This window comes from Lactuca sativa, chromosome 8 (genome assembly GCF_002870075.4).
Source record: "Lactuca sativa cultivar Salinas chromosome 8, Lsat_Salinas_v11, whole genome shotgun sequence".
In the NCBI taxonomy this organism is placed as follows: domain Eukaryota; kingdom Viridiplantae; phylum Streptophyta; class Magnoliopsida; order Asterales; family Asteraceae; genus Lactuca; species Lactuca sativa.
The window spans coordinates 45,989,103-46,007,516 of NC_056630.2; the positions used below are offsets into that span (position 1 = coordinate 45,989,103).

Here is an 18,414-nt window from a genome sequence, read left to right on the forward strand (position 1 = left end):
AATTATAGTTAGCGACTTATCCAAGTGGGAGACTGTTGGATTAAGGTGTATAAGGTCCTAACTAATTTAGTATAATGTTAACGAATAAAAGTAAAGTCCTTTTTGAGTTATCCTCATAACCAAGAAATTGCTTAGATTGATTATAGGAGAGAGATAAATGTTTTATTAATATGTTATATGACTAATATATTAATTAGAAATAGTTATAATTAATTTAGAATTAATTAGAATTATTTTAGAATTAATTATGAGTTAATTAGAATTAATTAAATGTCGTTCAAAAAAAATTAGAATTAATTAAAAGATGCAGGACTATAACTATAATTGTTCAAAAGTTAAGCAGATGACAGGTTCCAGAACCTTCCCCCGTTGGACAGTTTAGAGGCTCCTCTTGGAGTCTTCTGGAAAACTTCATGTAGATAATCAATGAACTAGATAATTGTCTTATTTGAACTAATATTATTTTATGTTCAAATTAAGGTTTCTAGGTGTTTTTTAATCAGCTATAAAAAACAGGGCCTTGTACTTACGAATTTTCGGCCATGCTATTCCTCATAACATATTTGAAAATCTGCCATCTCTCCCCTTTCTCTTAATTCTTATAGGGTTCTTGTGTTGTGTGTGTGAACCATTAGAGTAGAGGTGGCAATGGGTCGACCTGGGTTGGGTTCGGGTTCAACCCATTTATTAATTGGGTTGGAAATTTCAACCCAACCCAACCTGTTTATTTAAATGGGTTGACATTTCCAACCTAACCCAACCTTTCAGATAAATGGGTTGTAACCGGGTTGACCTGTTTATGTAATTCTCAAACCAACCTATTAAATAAATTGGTTAAATTTGGATTGACCCATTTAAAATAAAAAAAAAAACTAAATAAATTAACTAAGGATTACACCACTTAAATTAGTTATAGACTTAAATAAAATTTCAAAGTATGACAAAAGCACAATCACAATTCACATATACAAAGAAATTCTTCAAATAACATTAAAGATATGTAATTTCTAAGAGATTTTTTAGAGTGGCTAGTATTGTCGATGCCAAGAAAAAAGATAGAAATTAGGATTCCATTTTTTTAAAACATAAATAATAATACAAACATTGTAATTTATAAACGAATACTTAGATTAATACATGATAATATTGTAATAACTATTAAATTTAATATAAATTAAAGTTAAATGGGTAATGGGTTGAAAACGGGTTGATAGTTTTTACCCAACCCAACCTATTTAATTAAATAGACTAGACGGGTTGACCCATTTACATAAATGGGTTGAAAATCTCAACCCAACCTGCTAATTTTGGGCTGGGTTCGGGTTGGGTTGATGGGTTTGATCAATTTTTGCCAGCTCTACATTAGAGGCTTGTACATAATTAAAATTAGTTTTCAAGAGACTATTGGATCAATCTAGTTGGACTAAAGAGTTTGTTTACAATAACAAATAAGATGTATGTTATTCCTCTTGAATTTCGATTTCCATTAGGGTTTAGAAGCTTTGTTGTTCAATAATATGTTGCTTTAATAAAATTATGACATTGATCAAATTAGGTTGCATGTATCCTTAAGCGTATAATGTATTTTCTGTATTATTACATTAAAAAACCATCAGTATTTTGAAGTAGTGTGTGAAAAAAACCTTCTACACAATATAAAAAAAAAACACAACGAGGGAAGCATGCGTGCGGGGTGAAAAAAACCTTCATTGTAGAGAGCTCCCTGGTTTCAAGTATAGACATGATGTGGTTCGGGATGTTCTCTTTGATGCTTGTCGGCGTGCTGGTATATCTGTGAAGAAAGAAGCGCCAGTGAACTTTTTGATGGACCCGCAGGATGGAAGGTCTGTTAACCTAATAATATTTTGGGCTTTATTTTGTATTGGGCTTTATGATTGGGCCTTTTCGCTAGGAAACCCTAATTAGCTTGTCTATATATTGTGTCTCTCCCTTTGATATTGTGCATTTTGATGTGTGGGGTCCCTCTCCGATAACCTCTAAGTCAGGAGCTAACTATTATGTGTTCATTCATTGATGATTACACTCGTTATACATGAGTTTATTTTATGAAGCGCAGGTCTGACTTTTTCACCATATATAGTGAATTCAGAGCTATTGTCAAGACTCAACACTCTGCTGTCATAAAATGTTTTCGGTGTGATCTGGGAGGAGAATTTACCTCCAATGATTTTAAACATTTATTGGCATCTGATGGAACTATACATCAATCATCTTGTACAGACACTCCTCAGCAGAATGGTGTTGCAGAAAGAAAACATCGACATCTCCTAGAAACTGCTAGATCCTTACTACTATCTGCTCAAGTTCCCAATATGTTTTGGGGAGAAGCTGTTCATACCGCTACTTATGTTATTAATCGCATTCCTACTGCGTACACTTCGGGGAAGTCTCCTTATGAAATGTTGTTTGGACAACTCCCAGATTATTCTTCATTACGAGTGTTTGGGTGTACATGTTTTGTCTTGAAGCCTCATGTAGAGAGAGATAAGTTGTCTTCAAAATCAGCTCTTTGTGTTTTTCTGGGATATGGTATTGGTCAGAAAGGTTATCGGTGCTATGATCCTTCAAATCAGAAACTGTATGTATCTCGCAATGTCACCTTTTTGGAGCATATTCCATTCTATAGCATTCCTGTTCAGTCACATGATGCAACTCGAGAGGAGCTCTGTACTATTGATCCGTTTAGCATTGACATTGATGATCCACCACATGTCACTGATCCACCACTTGCTGCTGATCCACCACATGTGGCTGATCCAACACCTATCGTTGATCCTCTGCCTACAAATCATCAAGACCCCCCTCCATCGAGACCTTATCGTAATAAGAAGTCCACAAAGCTTCCTGACTTTGTCTATTCCTCTTACTCACCGGCTTTTGCCTCTTTTATTGTTAATGTACATCGTCTCTCTGAGCCAACATCCTATAAAGAGGCCATTTCTGATCCCCTTTGGCAGACCGCTATGGCTGAGGAACTTGCAGCACTTTATCAGACTCATACATGGGATCTGGTTCCGCTTCCACCTGGAAAACACACGATTGGTTGTCGTTGGGTTTATAAAATCAAAACAAATTCTGATGGATCCGTTGAGCGCTATAAAGCCAGACTTGTTGCGAAAGGGTACGCGCAAAAGTATGGTATGGATTATGAGGAGACGTTTGCTCCTGTTGCAAAAATGACGACTATTCGCACCTTGATTGCAGTTTCTTCCATTCGTCAATGGAAGATTTATCAAATGGATGTCAAGAATGCTTTCTTGAATGGCGATCTTCATGAAGAAGTATACATGTCTCCTCCCCCTGGTATTGCTCACCGACCAGGTGAAGTTTGTCGACTTCGGAAGGCTCTATATGGCCTCAAACAAGCCCCTCGTGCTTTGTTTGAGAAATTTTCTACGATGATTACTTCTCTTGGTTTTCAACCAAGTAACCATGATTCGGCTCTATTTATTCGATGTACGAATGCAGGGCGGATTATTCTTTCCTTGTATGTCGATGACATGATTATTACTGGTGATGATTATGATGGTATGAAGTCAAGCGTGATTTGGCTCATCATTTTGCTATGAAAGACTTGGGATTACTTCGTTATTTCTTGGGGATTGAAGTTGCTCAATCTCCAAAGGGTTATCTTTTATCTCAAACGAAGTATATTTTCAGATTTGTTTGAACGTGCACGACTCACGGATAATCGAACAGTTGATACGCCTATAGAGAGTAATGCAAAGTACTCTCCAACTGATGGTGTCCCATTATCAGATCCAAGTCTTTATCGTACTATTGTTGGGAGTTTGGTTTACCTGACTGTCACTAGACCGGATATTGCTCATGCAGTTCATGTGGTTAGCCAGTTTGTCACTGCTCCTACTACTGTTCATTGGGGAGCTGTTCTTCGTATTTTGAGATATTTACGTGGTACCCAGTTCCGCACTCTTATGTTTCCTTCTTCATCCTCTCTTGAGTTGTGTGCCTATAGTGATGCAAATTGGGATAGTGATATTTATGATCGTAAGTCCACTACTGGGTATTGTGTTTTTCTTGGAGATTCATTGATATCATGGAAAAGCAAGAAACAAGATGTTGTTTCTCGATCTTCTACAGAATCTGAGTATCGAGCCATGGCTATCGCCACTTGTGAGATTGTTTGGTTGAGATGGCTTCTTGCAGATATGGGCGTTCACATCTCTCAGCCTACCCCTTTGTATTGTGATAACGAGAGTGCGATAATGATTGCCAAGAATTTAGTGTTTCATGAGCGCACAAAGCACATTGAGATTGACTGTCATTTCATACGTCATCATCTCCAGAAGGGCACTATCTCCCTTCCTTATGTTCCTTCCTCTTTGCAGATTGCTGATATTCTTACGAAGCCGTTGACTGCTCCTCGATTCCATTTTCTGTCTGACAAACTCTCAATGCTTATTGCTGTTGCATTATGAGTTTGAAGGGGGATGTTAACCTAATAATATTTTGGGCTTTATTTTGTATTGGGTTTTATGATTGGGCCTTTTCGCTAGGAAACCCTAATTAGCTTGTCTATATATTATGTCTCTCCTTTTCATTGTATTTGTACTTCTCTTTGATAATAATATGAAACCCTAGCCGTTATATGTATTTCATTTGTTAGTTTGATGCTTCTAATTAGCTTGTCTATATATTATGTCTCTCCTTTTCATTGTATTTGTACTTCTCCTTGATAATAATATGAAACCCTAGCCGTTATATGTATTTCTTTGATGCTTGTCGGCGTGCTGGTATATCTGTAAAGAAAGAAGCGCCAGTGAACTTTTTGACGGACTTGCAGGATGGCAGGTCCACACTTAGACCGACTGACATTTTGGTCTTTGGACGGATATGAGGGAAGCATGCGTGCGTGGATCTTACTGGTGTATCTCCTCTCGTTGGTTTGGGGAGCGGAGGTTTCGCAGCTGGGCATGCCACTTTGAAAGCCGCTGCGTGCAAAGTGGTAAAGCACGACAATGCATGTAGAGAAAATCAACATGTGTTTGTTCCTTTTGCATTCGATACATTTGGTTTTCTCGCACCAGAGGCGATGAAGCTCCTTAACAGAGTCCAACGGGTCATGCATTCTAATGTCATATCTTCTAGATCCACAAATGTTGTTTTCAAAAGAATAAGTTTTGTCATCCAAAAAGGGCTAGCGACGCAGCTTATTACCCGTTTGCCTTCAATCGATATATATTAAATTCGAGTAATAAAATAATAAGTTTCTCGGTTTGAACATTTATTGAAAGTGCGTGTTATACCATAGGGATTATTTATGTAATTTTGGAAATAAAGTATAAAACCTATTAAATTTGGATTATCTTCGTGTGTACTATACTCTACTATACTAAATTTAGATAGCTTATATTTCCAACAACCATTTTATATATAAAAAAGACCCCATTGGCCATCGCTGCTTTTTCGTCTTCCAATACGTGGGAAACGACAACAAAAGCTAAAGAAAAACGAGGAAAAGATAAATCATAAAGAAATGGAGAAATAGCGGAGACTTGAACTTGACTTCATTTTGGTAAAGCCGAACTGTTGTGTATCTTGATTCCTCTGTTCTTGTTCAAAAGAAATGTTGATTGTGCCTTTAATGTACGGAGAAACTTTAGAAAAGCAATCGTCGAATCTTTTCTCTGCTATTGGATCTCTACTACGATCACTTCCTTAGACAGTAAGATAAGACACATCATTTTCTAAACGACAAGACAAGAACAAGAACAAGAAAACCCAATTTCATATTCGAGTTTGGATTCTCATTTTTGGTTTTTTATAATCATCAGAAGGTGTTGATGGAAGGGGGTTCTTCAGGGAAGAAAAAAAAAGCTGCTAAGAGCCAAGATCACGATTTTGCACAGTTGATCTTTTCATGGTCTCTTGAAGACATACTCAATGACAACCTTTATGAACACCAGGTTTTTCCTTTACACAGCTGATCGTTTCTTTCTTTTTACAGTTCTTGAAGTCTTTTGCTGTTTTGTACTTTTTTAGTTTCATTCTCGATTTTCACACATAATGCATGTAACTTGGATCATTCCACCTTCTCTTACCCCTGTCTTATTTTTAAAATTGTAGTTGTTCTTTCAGATTAGCCCTTTCTTTAAGAAACCATTAGTCTATTATTTCAATTGGGCATCTTATCACAAAATTGAACTGAAACATTGGACTGTTTAGTTATAACTATGAAGTCCGTTTTGATTTCACATATACATCCAAAAGTTGCAGAGATCACGTAAACTTCTTGAAAAAGTTATAACCGATTGACCTCAAAGTCAACTTTTTTCATTTTGGGCTGGAATATTTATCATTCTTTTTCTTTCTTTCCATGATCAATCATCAGTGGCAAGAAGATCACTGATTATTTGTTTTTTGAGAAACATAAAACATGAATTTTTTGTGATTTCCTAATAAGTCATAACTATATGTTGTTTAAATAAGCTGTTTGGCTTCATCTTATTAGATCATATCTCCATCACATGAATCTTTCTTGTGACTTGATGCCTCATTTGCAGTTGGAAAAAATACCACTTACTTTCCAATCTGAAGAACACTACTTTCGTTCTTTTGTGTATCCTTTGCTTGAGGAAACACGTACTGAATTGGCTTCCAGTATGAAGATGATGTACAAAGCTCCATTTTCTGAAATTTCTTCTTTTAAGAAGGCCAAAGGAAAAGAGAAAACGATGTATGATGTTACTGTTGCTACTTGGAGAAACAGTGAACGCCAAAAAGAGCCTTATCAGACTTTACCTGGTGATCTGCTTATTTTAAAAAATGGGGAACCCGGATCTGTTTCTGATTTACAGAGTGTGGGTAGTACATGGGCTTTTTTATTAGTAAATAACACAGAGGATGATGATAGTGGTACACCCGTACAGTTTAAAGTCACTGCATCACAAAAGATTGAATTCCATGATGGGATGTTTGTTGCTTTCTTGATGAATATAACAACCCAGAAAAGAATCTGGAATTCATTGCACAAGCATGCAAATCTTGATATTATCAAAGAGATTCTTTACCCTGATTCAGTGGTAAGAAGTTGGTTGAAGTTATGGTTATAATTAGTTGATAAAATCTTCCTTTCTTAAGTCTTAACATCATTGTTTATTATGGATGTCTTGTTACAGGTTAACGAGAGGTGTGATATGTGTTCATTAGGTTGCAATAGTTCTATCCAGAGATTTGATCAAAGTCTTGTTTCTAAACTGAATGAATCCCAGAAAGCGGCAATTATGGCAGCAATTAGTAAAATGGAATGTTGTCATAAATCCTCTGTGGAACAAATATGGGGTCCACCTGGAACAGGGAAGACAATGACTGTAAGTATGATGCTCTCTATCTTCTTGCAAATGAAGTGTAGGACACTTACATGTGCTCCAACTAATGTTGCCATAGTAGCAGTAGCTTCACGTGTTCTAAGCTTGGTAAAGGAATCATCTAAAACTGTAACTGCAAGTGGTGATTCGTTTTGTTCCATTGGAGATTTGCTATTGTTTGGAAATAAGGAGAGGTTGAAAGTTGGAAAAGACATTGAAGAAATCTATCTGGATCATCGGGTTGAGAAGCTTACAGAATGCCTTGGATCTCTGACTGGTTGGAAGCATTGCATAAAATCTATGGTTGATTTACTTGAAGATTGTGTTTCTCAATATCATGTTTTTGTGGAAAATGAATCGATGAAAGAAAAACAGGTTACAAATGAAAACAAAAGTAAAACCAACAACTTGAAAATCAAATCCTTCATGGAGTTTGTGCGAGTACGATTCAGTTCTTTTGTACAACCACTCAAAAAGTGCATTATCACATTCTGTACTCATATCCCAAGAAGTTTCATGAAGCAAGAAAATTTCCAAACTATGGTCTCTCTTTTGGATAATTTAAGTTCTTTGGAATCGTTGTTGTCCCAAAAGAGCCTGGTTTCTGAACAACTTGAGAAAATTTTCGTTTCTAAACCGTTGGAAGGTGATTTTGTCAAGTCAGGTGACATGTCATCGATCAATTCTGTCAGAATCATGTCTCTTTCTCTTCTAAAAAGGCTGCAGACCTCTCTAGGAGGACTCAAGCTGCCAGGTGGCAATAGACATGCAATAATACGGTTTTGTTATGAAAGAGCTTCTCTTTTATTCTGCACAACTTCTACCTCCTACGCGTTACAGAAAGTCAAAATGGAGCCTTTGAAGTTATTGGTTATAGATGAAGCTGCTCAGATGAAAGAGTCTGAAGCCATCATTCCCCTTCAAATTCCTGGAATGAAACATGCTATTCTCATTGGAGATGAGTGCCAATTACCTGCAACGGTTAAAAGCAATGTAAGGCTATTTTAATTTCTATATTTCTATTTTCAAAATTTTGTATTTTATTCTAAATTATACTTTTAAGTTATACTTAGATCGAGTCAATGTTTGTGGACAGGTTTCTAGTGAATGTGGCTTGGGAAGAAGCTTATTTGAAAGATTGAGTTTGTTGGATCATTCTAAGAACCTGCTTAATGTTCAATACAGAATGCATCCTAAAATAAGTTCCTTCCCAAATAGGAAGTTTTATCAAAATAAAATTCTGGATGCAGAAAATGTGACAAGTAAAAGTCATGGAAAGCAGTATCTTTCAGGAAAGATGTTTGGTTCGTATTCATTTATAAATATTGTTGGTGGAAAAGAAGAAGGTGATGATGTTGGGAGCAAAAGAAACATGGTTGAGGTGTCTATTGTGGTTAAGATAGTTCAGAAACTTTATAAAGGTATACTATTGGTTATATCCCCAGCATGCAGCTGTCCTTTTGTCTTTTTGTCTTTCTGTTTTCTTTTTTGATGTTAGTTAGTTGAATTTGGTTCATATAATCTTTTTAATGTTTCAATGATCCTTTCATGACATCTTCTTTCATGTTTGTAGCATGGCACAAGTCCAAGAAAAAGGTTAGCATTGGTGTTGTATCTCCTTATGCTGCACAAGTTGCATCGATTGAAGAGAAAATTCGTTACAAGTATGAGAAACGTGATGGATTTTCAGTAACTGTAAAGTCAATTGATGGGTTTCAAGGTGGAGAAGAAGACATCATAATTTTATCTACTGTAAGATCAAATAGCCATGGGAATGTTGGATTCATGTCTAGTCCTCAAAGGACTAATGTTGCCTTGACTAGAGCAAGGTGAAATTCTTTGACTTTCATAACAACTGATCTTTATAGATAGCTTTCCTTTTTTAGAACTACATGTAATAAATTTGTATGTCTTCTCTTCCGTTTCTATCTAGGCATTGCCTCTGGGTATTGGGGAATGAAAGAACCCTAGCTCGTAGTGACTCAATATGGAAAGATTTAGTGTTTGATGCAAGGAATCGTGGTTGTTTGTTTGATGCTAATGCTGATAAATGCTTGAAGAAGATAATAATAAATGCAAAGAAAGAGCTAGAACCTCTTAATGATATGGTTAAGGGGAATAGCTTACTTCCCAAACATGTAAAATGGAAGGTATTGTATCTTAACTTGACTTCCATTTAGACCATGATTACTTTTTCCTTAAATATGTTATTATGTAATATCATGTTTTTGTTCTTCATGTTAATTCTTTGCAATTTATGCCATCAGATTCTCTTCAGCGATAATTTCAGAAAGTCATTTGGAAAACTATCAGATTCTTGCATGAAGAATGTAGTTGTAGATTTTCTACAAAAACTTTCTGGTGGATGGAGGCCCAATGATGGAAACATAGATTGTAAAACATCATCAAAGGTATTGAAAACATATAAGGTTGAAGGGCTCCACCTTATTTGCACGATTGATATCATCAAGGAGTTGAAGTACATACAAGTTCTGAAGGTTTGGGATATATTACCTATAAAGGAGATTCCAAAACTGAGAAAACAACTTGAAAGCTTGTTTGCTACATACACTGATGCTTATATGAATCGTTGTGCAACAAAATGTTTGGAGGGGTATGTACATACATTTTCTGTTTACTGAATCTTAAAGCTATTATAATGCATGCTTAGTTCATGCTCGTAATATTGTCATGTTGGATTTATATTGTTCAGGAACTTGGAAATTCCTAAGAGTTGGGCAACATCAAAAGCAATTATCCAATTTCGGGATGTAATAAAATGTGAAGATGACAATGAAGTGAGTGAAAACTTGTTGCATATGAAGTTCTACTCCTTATCACCTGGGATGGTGGAATATTTGCGTTTTGGTAGAGAAATTGATCTACCTGTGAATCTCTCTGATGAACAAATGGACATATTTTTGTATTCCAAAAGTTCATGTATTATTGGGCAATTAGGAACAGGCAAAACCACTATATTGATAATGAAGTTGTTACAAAATGAGCAGTCTTTTCCTGCTATTTGTAAAGCAGAAAGCAGCCGAGTTAAAGATGCTGAAGTTGATGATGATCATGAAGAAAGGAAACCGACTGTTTTGCGACAGCTTTTTGTGACAGTTGACCCAAAATCATGCTATGTGGTGAAGCAACATGTTTCCCAATTTAAAAGGTGTGCAAATGCTTGTTTCTTTTACTTATTTCTTGTCTTGGATTGTTTATACATAGAAATCTTTTATGTCATCTTTTGACTTTCAAGCATTGATGTATATGGCAGTGTTTCATGTGATGGGAATTCATCAAGAGAGATTAATCTTGATGATGTGGATATAACATCAGAATCCGATGTGCCAGACACATTCATTGATGTCCCTGAGAAAAGTTATCCTCTTGTGATAACATTTCATAAGTTTTTGATGATGTTGGATGAAACATTGGGTGATTCATTCTTTACAAGATTTCATGAAGCAAGAGAAGACTCTCATGGTAACCATATAAGTTCAAGATCTGTTGCATTGCAAACTTTCATAAGATCAAGAAACGTTACATTTGACAGATTTTATTCACTTTACTGGCCCCACTTTGATTCGAATTTAAAAAAGAACCTTGATCCATCTAGAGTGTTCACTGAAATAATGTCTCAAATAAAAGGAAGCTTGCAAGCAGGAGATAATTTTGATGGCAAACTGAGCTATGAAGGTTACTCTTTATTGTCCGAAGGTTGTGCATCCACTTTAACAAAACAGAAAAGAGACACTATAAGCTCCCTCTTTGAAGCCTATGAAAAGATGAAAGCTGAACGTGGGGATTTCGATTTGGGAGATTTAGTAAATGATCTTCATCATCGACTTAAAACCAGGGGTTATGAAGGCGACCAAATGGATTTTATATACATTGATGAAGTGCAAGATCTTAGTATGAGGCAGATTTCTCTTTTCAAATATATTTGCCAAAATGTTGATGAAGGCTTTCATTTTGCTGGTAATACTGCACTGAACATTGCAAGGGGGGTTGATTTTAGATTTAAAGATATACAATCTATGTTCCATAAAGAGTTTTTAAGGACCAGATCAATCGAAAAACAAGAGAAAGCTAATGTATTGGAGATTTTGCAACTACAACAGAACTCCAGAACTCATATTGGTGTGCTCCAATTAGCTCAGAGTGTTATTTACATTCTATACTCTTACTTTGCTCACTCGATTGATATTTTGGAGCCTGAGACTAGTTTTATTTCTGGACAAGCTCCTGTTTTACTCAAGTCTGGCAATGATACAAATGGGATTGTGACAATCTTTGGCAACACAGGAACAAGTGAAAAAACTGTTAGCTTTGGTGCTGAACAGGTGATATTGGTTCGCAATGAATGTGAGAAGATTGAGATTTGTAAAGATGTTGGAAATCAGGCTGTTGTTCTCACTATAGCAGAGTGCAAGGGTCTTGAGTTCCAGGTAAATTCCTTCTTAAATCTTAATCATATCTTTTGTGATTTTGAGTATATTCTGCTTTTTGATGTCTCACACCCTCACATGGCTTGATTTTTTAGGATGTCTTGTTATACAACTTTTTTGGATCATCCCCTTTGAAAGACCAGTGGAGTGTTATATATGGATACATGAAAGAACATGATTGGCTTGATGAGAAACTCCCTCATTCTTTCCCTAGCTTCAAGGAATCGAAACATAATGTGTTGTGTGATGAATTGAAACAACTGTATGTTGCTATAACTCGGACAAGACAAAGATTATGGATATGTGAGAACAAAGAGGAGCTCTCCAAACCAATGTTTGACTACTGGAAAAAGAGGGGCCTTGTGCAAGTGAGGAAGCTGAATGATTCAGTAGTACAAGCAATGGGATGTTCAAGCAGCCCTCAGGAATGGCTGGAGTGTGGTAAAAAGGTGGATGTTTAGTTTATCCCTTATTGAAATAATTTTATTCTGTTTTGCTGTTTTATTGTCTAAAGGGTGCTGATGACCTTTATATGTTTTCCAGCTTTTCTATGAGAACATATTTGATATGGCAACCATGTGCTTCGAAAGAGCTGGAGACTTGAAGTGGGAGACAATGGCCAAGGCTTTTGATCGTAGAAAATCTGCTGAAGAAATTCGTGGAAAAAATCCTGAAAAAGCTTCATGTTATCTTAGAGAAGCTGCAGAAATGTTCGAGTCTATTAGGAAACTTGAGTTAGCAGCTGAATGTTATTGTGATTTGGGAGAGTATGAAAGAGCTGGTAACTTCTTTTCTCCGTCATAAAGATGTTTTTGTGCTTTTGTGCTACTTCAGTTGTGATTTTTCTCAGATCAGATGAAGTTTTTGTAAATTTCTATCATCTAATTCTAATTTTTTGTACAGGAAAAATTTATTTGGATAAGTGTGGGGACATTAATGCAGCAGCAGAGTGTTTCATGCTAGCCGGATGTTATAGTGATGCAGCAGAAGCTTATGCCAAGGGACATCAGTTTTCTAACTGTTTGTCGGTTTGCAGAAAAGGGGAACTTTTTGATAAAAGCTTGAAGTATGTAGAATATTGGAATGAGCATGTTCATGTTCAAAGTAGAGAAATCGATAAAGACGAGCAAGATTTTCTGGAGGGTTGTGCTCTTTATTACTACGAGCCCAAAGATCATAAGTCCATGATGAAATTTGTCAGAGCCTTTCATTCTATGGAATCAAAACGTGTTTTCTTGAGGTGGTTAGGCTGCCTTGATGATCTTATGTTGTTGGAAGAAGAATCAGGACATTTCCTTGATGCTGCTGAGCTTGCAGGGTCATGTGGTGATGTTTTGAAAGAGGCTGATCTTTTGGAGAAGGCTGCTCATTTTGAGGAAGCAACATTGCTCATACTTTGGTATGTGTTCTCTAACTCATTATGGGGAAATGGAAACTTAGGTTGGCCATTGAAGCATTTTTCTCAGAAGAATGAACTTTGTAAGAAAGCAAAGTCACTTGCAAAAATGGATTCGGACAATTTGTATGATTTTGTTTGTAGTGAAATTAAAGTACTCACTACTCAACAGAGTAGCTTGTCAAAGCTGAAGAAGCATTTAGATGCTTCTCAACAACACAAGAGTCTGAGGGGAGAAATCTTATCGATCAGAAAGATTTTGGATGCTCATCTCCAGTTGGATATTGTAAAGTATAACTGGGAGGATGAGTTACCCTCTGATATTAGTAAGTATGTAGAGGACAAGATCTCTCAGAATCAAGTTTCTGTTAGAACTCTGGTTTTTTATTTTAATCTCTGGAAGAACAACGTCATGGATATCTTCCAGAGTCTTGGAGGCCTTGAGAATGCAGAAGCAAATCAGCATGAGGGTCATCTTGATTTCTGTTTAAATTATTTTGGTGTGAGGAAACAATGTGTAAAAGGAAACATTGTTTACTTGTTAGTCAACAAGGATTTTGATTGGGTAAGAAATGTTGGTGATGACAAGGGGCTTCATAGGGATGGAAAGATTCTAACTTTGGATAGCAAGCAGTTGGGGCTTGCTATTCGGTCATATTGGCAGTCAGAATTACATTCTGTGGGTGTAAAGGTGCTTGAAACTTTTCAATCGCTTTATAATTTGACTCTAAAGGGTTCTTCATTTCACCAAAGCACATCTCTTCTTCACATTTTTGAGGTATCCAAGTTTCTTTTAGATTGTCAGTATCTCAACCTCACAGTTGATGATATGAAGATTTTGCAAGTTTTTCTTGGAAGCTCTATGATATATTTTGACTATGTGTTTCCATTAGACTGGCGAAAATCAGTCTCTTGGAACTTGATTGCCTTAAGGGAGAGTGATCTTTCGCTCAACTTGCTAGAGGAAGTTATTCTTCAGTACCTCAACATTGAAAGTGACCTCTCCTATTGGACAATTGGGAGAGTGATGATGATATGTCTTAGTTCCAGAAAATCTTTTGCACTTCATGAGAAGATTATGAGGGGCCTTCAATGGAATCCCTTATGGAAGTCATTCGTCGAGAAATTTCAGGAAGGTGGCTTCAATGATGTTTATGTTGCTCCATCACTCCATAATGCTATGGTAGATACTTTTAGAGCCTACTGGATGTTTCCTGGCCACATATCACCTCACAGTTTTGTATATCTCTTGGATCGTCTTCTATTCATGGCATCTTTCTCCTCAGGAGTCTTTTTCACAACAAAATCTTCTTTTGTTGAATGGTATACACATCTTCACACAACGTGTAGTACTCCAGATACAGCTTTCTCAGAATCCAAACAGATCTTTTCGAAGGATATCACAGACTTTCTTGTTGGAATAGTTCAGCATATTCTATACAAAAAAGAGGAAACCATATCATGGATTGAACGATCGAACATTGTTGTCTCTTATTACCATCCACTGATAGCATTGAAGTTGGTTATGATAGTTGCTTTAATTTCTTTGCAATTATCAGATTGTTCCCAAGTAGTATTTGATTTGCTGTTGGGGTGGAACAACATTGCTTATTTGCTTCCCAAGAAGTTTGTAGGTGATCTTCTAAGGAGAAGAAACGGTTGTATCTTGAGTTTAAATCCAGATACGGTTGCAGAAGCATTTGCAAGCATTGAGGATCCTCTTCTAATTGTGAGTTTGGATAATGCAACTCCAAGAGTCCATGCTCCACGTGCAATATTTGTGGACCTTAAGAGACCTAGAGAAGAGATCATGAGTGTATTGTTCCCAGGTGAATTTACAGTTAATTGCCAGAAAGACAAAGCTACAATGATAACTGAGGCGAATCATGTTGAGGAAACTTGTGATGAACATAGCAATGGTGATCATTCACTGGCGGAATCAGTTCTAGAAAAACAAAGCAGCAATGAGAACATGCAGGGTGCTGAAATCAAGAAAGGGAGACAAAGAACAAGGGGGAGGAGGGGTAAAAATAACAAAACATGCAATGACCAGAAGCAGCTTTCTTCTCCATCTGATAAGAGGTTAGACTTGCAATATTGCAAATTTTAAGTGGTTTATTATTGTTTAGATCAATCTAAACTGCATTTTTTTTATCGAACATATTGTTTTCTTGCATTCTTTTGTCTTATTTATATACATTCATATGGGTGTCTGGCTATTAGTTTCAGTCATCATGAAGTGGAGCTTTCAGTTTCTAAGAGTCATGAAAAGGCGACTGTGCAAATCCATGAGTGGCTGCAAAGTAGCAGACCAATGGTAGATTGCAGCAACATGTGTGAGGTTCTTAATGAGGAGAATCATGTTGAGGAAACTTGTGATGAACATAGCATTGGTGATCATTCACTGTATGAACAGGAGGTGGAAAAACAAAACATTAACAATAACTATCAGCATTTAGGAAGCAAGATAGGGATGGGAAATAACGAAAAGAAGAAGAGTAAAAAGAACAGAAGTAGCAACACTCAAAATATATTCTCTAATGTTCTATTGGATGGACAAACTTGTGCCAGAGAAGGTAGAACTCTACATGAAGCAAAAAACTCATGGGATGACCTTACAACTCTACATGAAGGAAACAACTCATGGGGTGACCTTACAACTCCACCCGAAGCAAGAAACTCATGGGATGATCTTACAACTCTACCAGAAGCAAAAAACTCATGGGATGACCTTACAAATCTACATGAAGCAAGCAAATCATGGGATGATCCTGCAACTCTACAAGAAGGAAACAACTCATGGGATGACATGAAGCAGCCTTCTTACGCATCTAATATGAGGTAAGGCTTGCAATATTGTAACATGCTAAGTTGTCTATTAATGTTTAAACCACTCTAAACTAAAATATATATTAAAAAAGTATTTCTTTGTGTTCTTTTGACTCATTTATATACACTGGATTTGTGGACTATCTTATTCAGTCGACCCAAAGTGGCGCTTCCTGTTACTAGTAGTGGCAAAAGGAGAAATGTCCAAGCAACTGTGGAGAGGCGGAGAAATGAGAGCACACAGGATGCAGAAATCAAGAAAGGGAAGGGAAAGAATAAAGGAAAGTCACCGGTCAAATTGGTGCTTGAAAAACAAACCACCAATAAGAACACTAAGGATGTGAAAATCAAGATAGGGAAGGGAAAGAACATTGATAAGGGGAGTAAAAAAAACAAAGGTAGTAACAGTGTAAATTCATTTACTAGTGATGCACACATCAATGATGATCATCCACAGGCGAAAACTGTGGTAGCAAAACAAAGCAGCAATGAAAACACTCCAGAAGTGAAAATCCGGAAATGGAAGGGTGAGAATTCAAAGAACAAAGGTATCAACAGTGTAAATTCATTTACTAGTGATGCACACATCAATGATGATCATCAACAGGCGAAAATTGTGGTAGAAAAACAAAGAAGCAATGAAAACACTCCAGATGCAAAAATCCGGAAATGGAAGGATAAGAATCCAAAGAACAAAGGTAGCAACAGTCAAAATACATTTACTACTGTTCATGTGGATGAACAACACTGTGTTAGAGAAGCTACAATCCTACAGAGAGCAAACATGGCATGCAATGACCTGAACCAGTCTTCTTCTGCATCCAATACAAGGTTAGACTTCCAACATTGTAGATTTTTTAGTGGTTTATTATTTTGGATTCAAACATCTGTTTCCTTGTATACGTTTGTCTGATTTATTTACATACATTTCAGTCGACCAGAAATGGATCTTTTAGTTTCTAAAGGTGATGAAACGACTGTTGAAACATTTGTGGAGAAGCCGATGGTAGATGGTGTCTTTAATTATGTGGGTTCAGAGAGCAGCAACATAACTGAGGCTCTTCAGGAGGAGAATCATGTGGAGGATACTGATCATGATGAAGTCAACATTGGTGATCATTCACCTCTGGAATTGTTGTTAGAAAAACAAACCAGCAATGATAACACTCTTGATGAGGAAAACAGAAAAGGGAAAGGAGAATACGTTGCTGAAGAAGATACAACTCCATTCACATCAAATAGCACATGTAGTGACCTGAAACCACCAACAGATACTCTTGATACGGGGTTAGTGATAACTCTTATTTATCAATGTTATTTACTAATAATCTAGAAAAATGCTGGGTAAAAAAATGTTTTTGGTTTATATTTTTACTGGTTTTGTTGACCTTTTTTTGTTTAAAATGGAAATTTTATATACTTTGTTGTTATCTATGTTTGTAGGATAAAAACATCTGATGAGGTGAAACCTGCTAGCATTTTGGATATGGCGGCGGCATACTTGGGAATTCGCAGCTGGAGGAAAACTTGATTAAATGGACATGGTGCTTCTGAAGGTCTTTCACACAAGCCTTCATGTAAATAAGTAAAAAAAAAAAGAGAGAGATTTCATTTAGTATCATGGTATTCTCCTCTCTAGGAATTAAAGGGAGGATTTCCTTACACTGAATTGGTAACTTTAAGGTTTAATTGGTCGGGCTCGAGCATGTGTGGTAGATCGTTCCATGTTTCTTTTTATAAGAACACATTTGGTATATTGCTTTAAGGTTCATGAGCATTGCATTTCCTTATGACATTTATAAGTAGAGGTGCACACAAAACCGGATCCTCGAATTGAAACCGATCCAAAAACCGCTTTTGACCAAACCGGACCGGATTCAAACCGGTTTGGCTTTTCGGACTCGAAATCGGATTTACCCTAGGATTGCAAACCGGATTCTACAAAAACCGGATCTTAAACCGTCGAAAAATCTGGTAAAACCTAAAAAATCCGGATCAAACCGGTTTCAAATCGGATTCGGATTGTTGACCAGATTCGGATTGGATTTTGACCGGATTCGGATTGGATTTTGACCGGATCCGGATCGGATTTGGCCGGATCGGATCGGATCCTGGTTTGTGCATCTCTACTTATAAGGTTCCATTTTGGTCTTGGGATTGATGATAGTATACTATCAATCATAATTGTGTGACATGATAGGTTCAATGGCAATAACATTAGCCCGTTATGGTATTCATATACTTCAACAATCTCCCACTTGTGAAACTCATACCAATATAATAAAAAAGATACAACTAATCAATAACTTCTAACAAAAATCCACCATGACCTAGGTTAAATTAATATGTGCCTTTATGGAAATTCAACAACAAACATCTTTGTAGTAACTAT

General features: G+C 36.5%; 1 protein-coding gene across 3 annotated transcripts; it reads left to right on the forward strand.

Moving 5' to 3' along the window:
• The first annotated feature begins 5,474 nt into the window (after window positions 1–5,474).
• LOC111918090 (uncharacterized) lies at window positions 5,475–17,787 on the forward strand. 3 transcript variants are annotated; one of them, XM_023913757.3, is made up of 17 exons: window positions 5,476–5,707; window positions 5,817–5,948; window positions 6,546–7,064; window positions 7,161–8,342; window positions 8,446–8,770; window positions 8,923–9,178; window positions 9,283–9,499; window positions 9,617–9,963; window positions 10,063–10,518; window positions 10,624–11,797; window positions 11,893–12,246; window positions 12,341–12,578; window positions 12,701–15,275; window positions 15,417–16,034; window positions 16,176–16,853; window positions 16,956–17,309; window positions 17,466–17,787. In XM_023913757.3, exons 2-17 carry the CDS (start codon window positions 5,826–5,828, stop codon window positions 17,551–17,553), a joined length of 9,504 nt encoding a protein of 3,167 aa, XP_023769525.1. In that variant the 5' UTR covers window positions 5,476–5,707; window positions 5,817–5,825; the 3' UTR covers window positions 17,554–17,787. The 3 variants fall into 3 exon arrangements, with proteins under 3 accessions (XP_023769533.1, XP_023769525.1, XP_023769517.1); XM_023913765.3 differs by having other exon boundaries at window positions 5,475–5,948; window positions 15,423–16,034; XM_023913749.3 differs by having other exon boundaries at window positions 5,476–5,948.
• The last annotated feature ends 627 nt before the right edge of the window (window positions 17,788–18,414 follow it).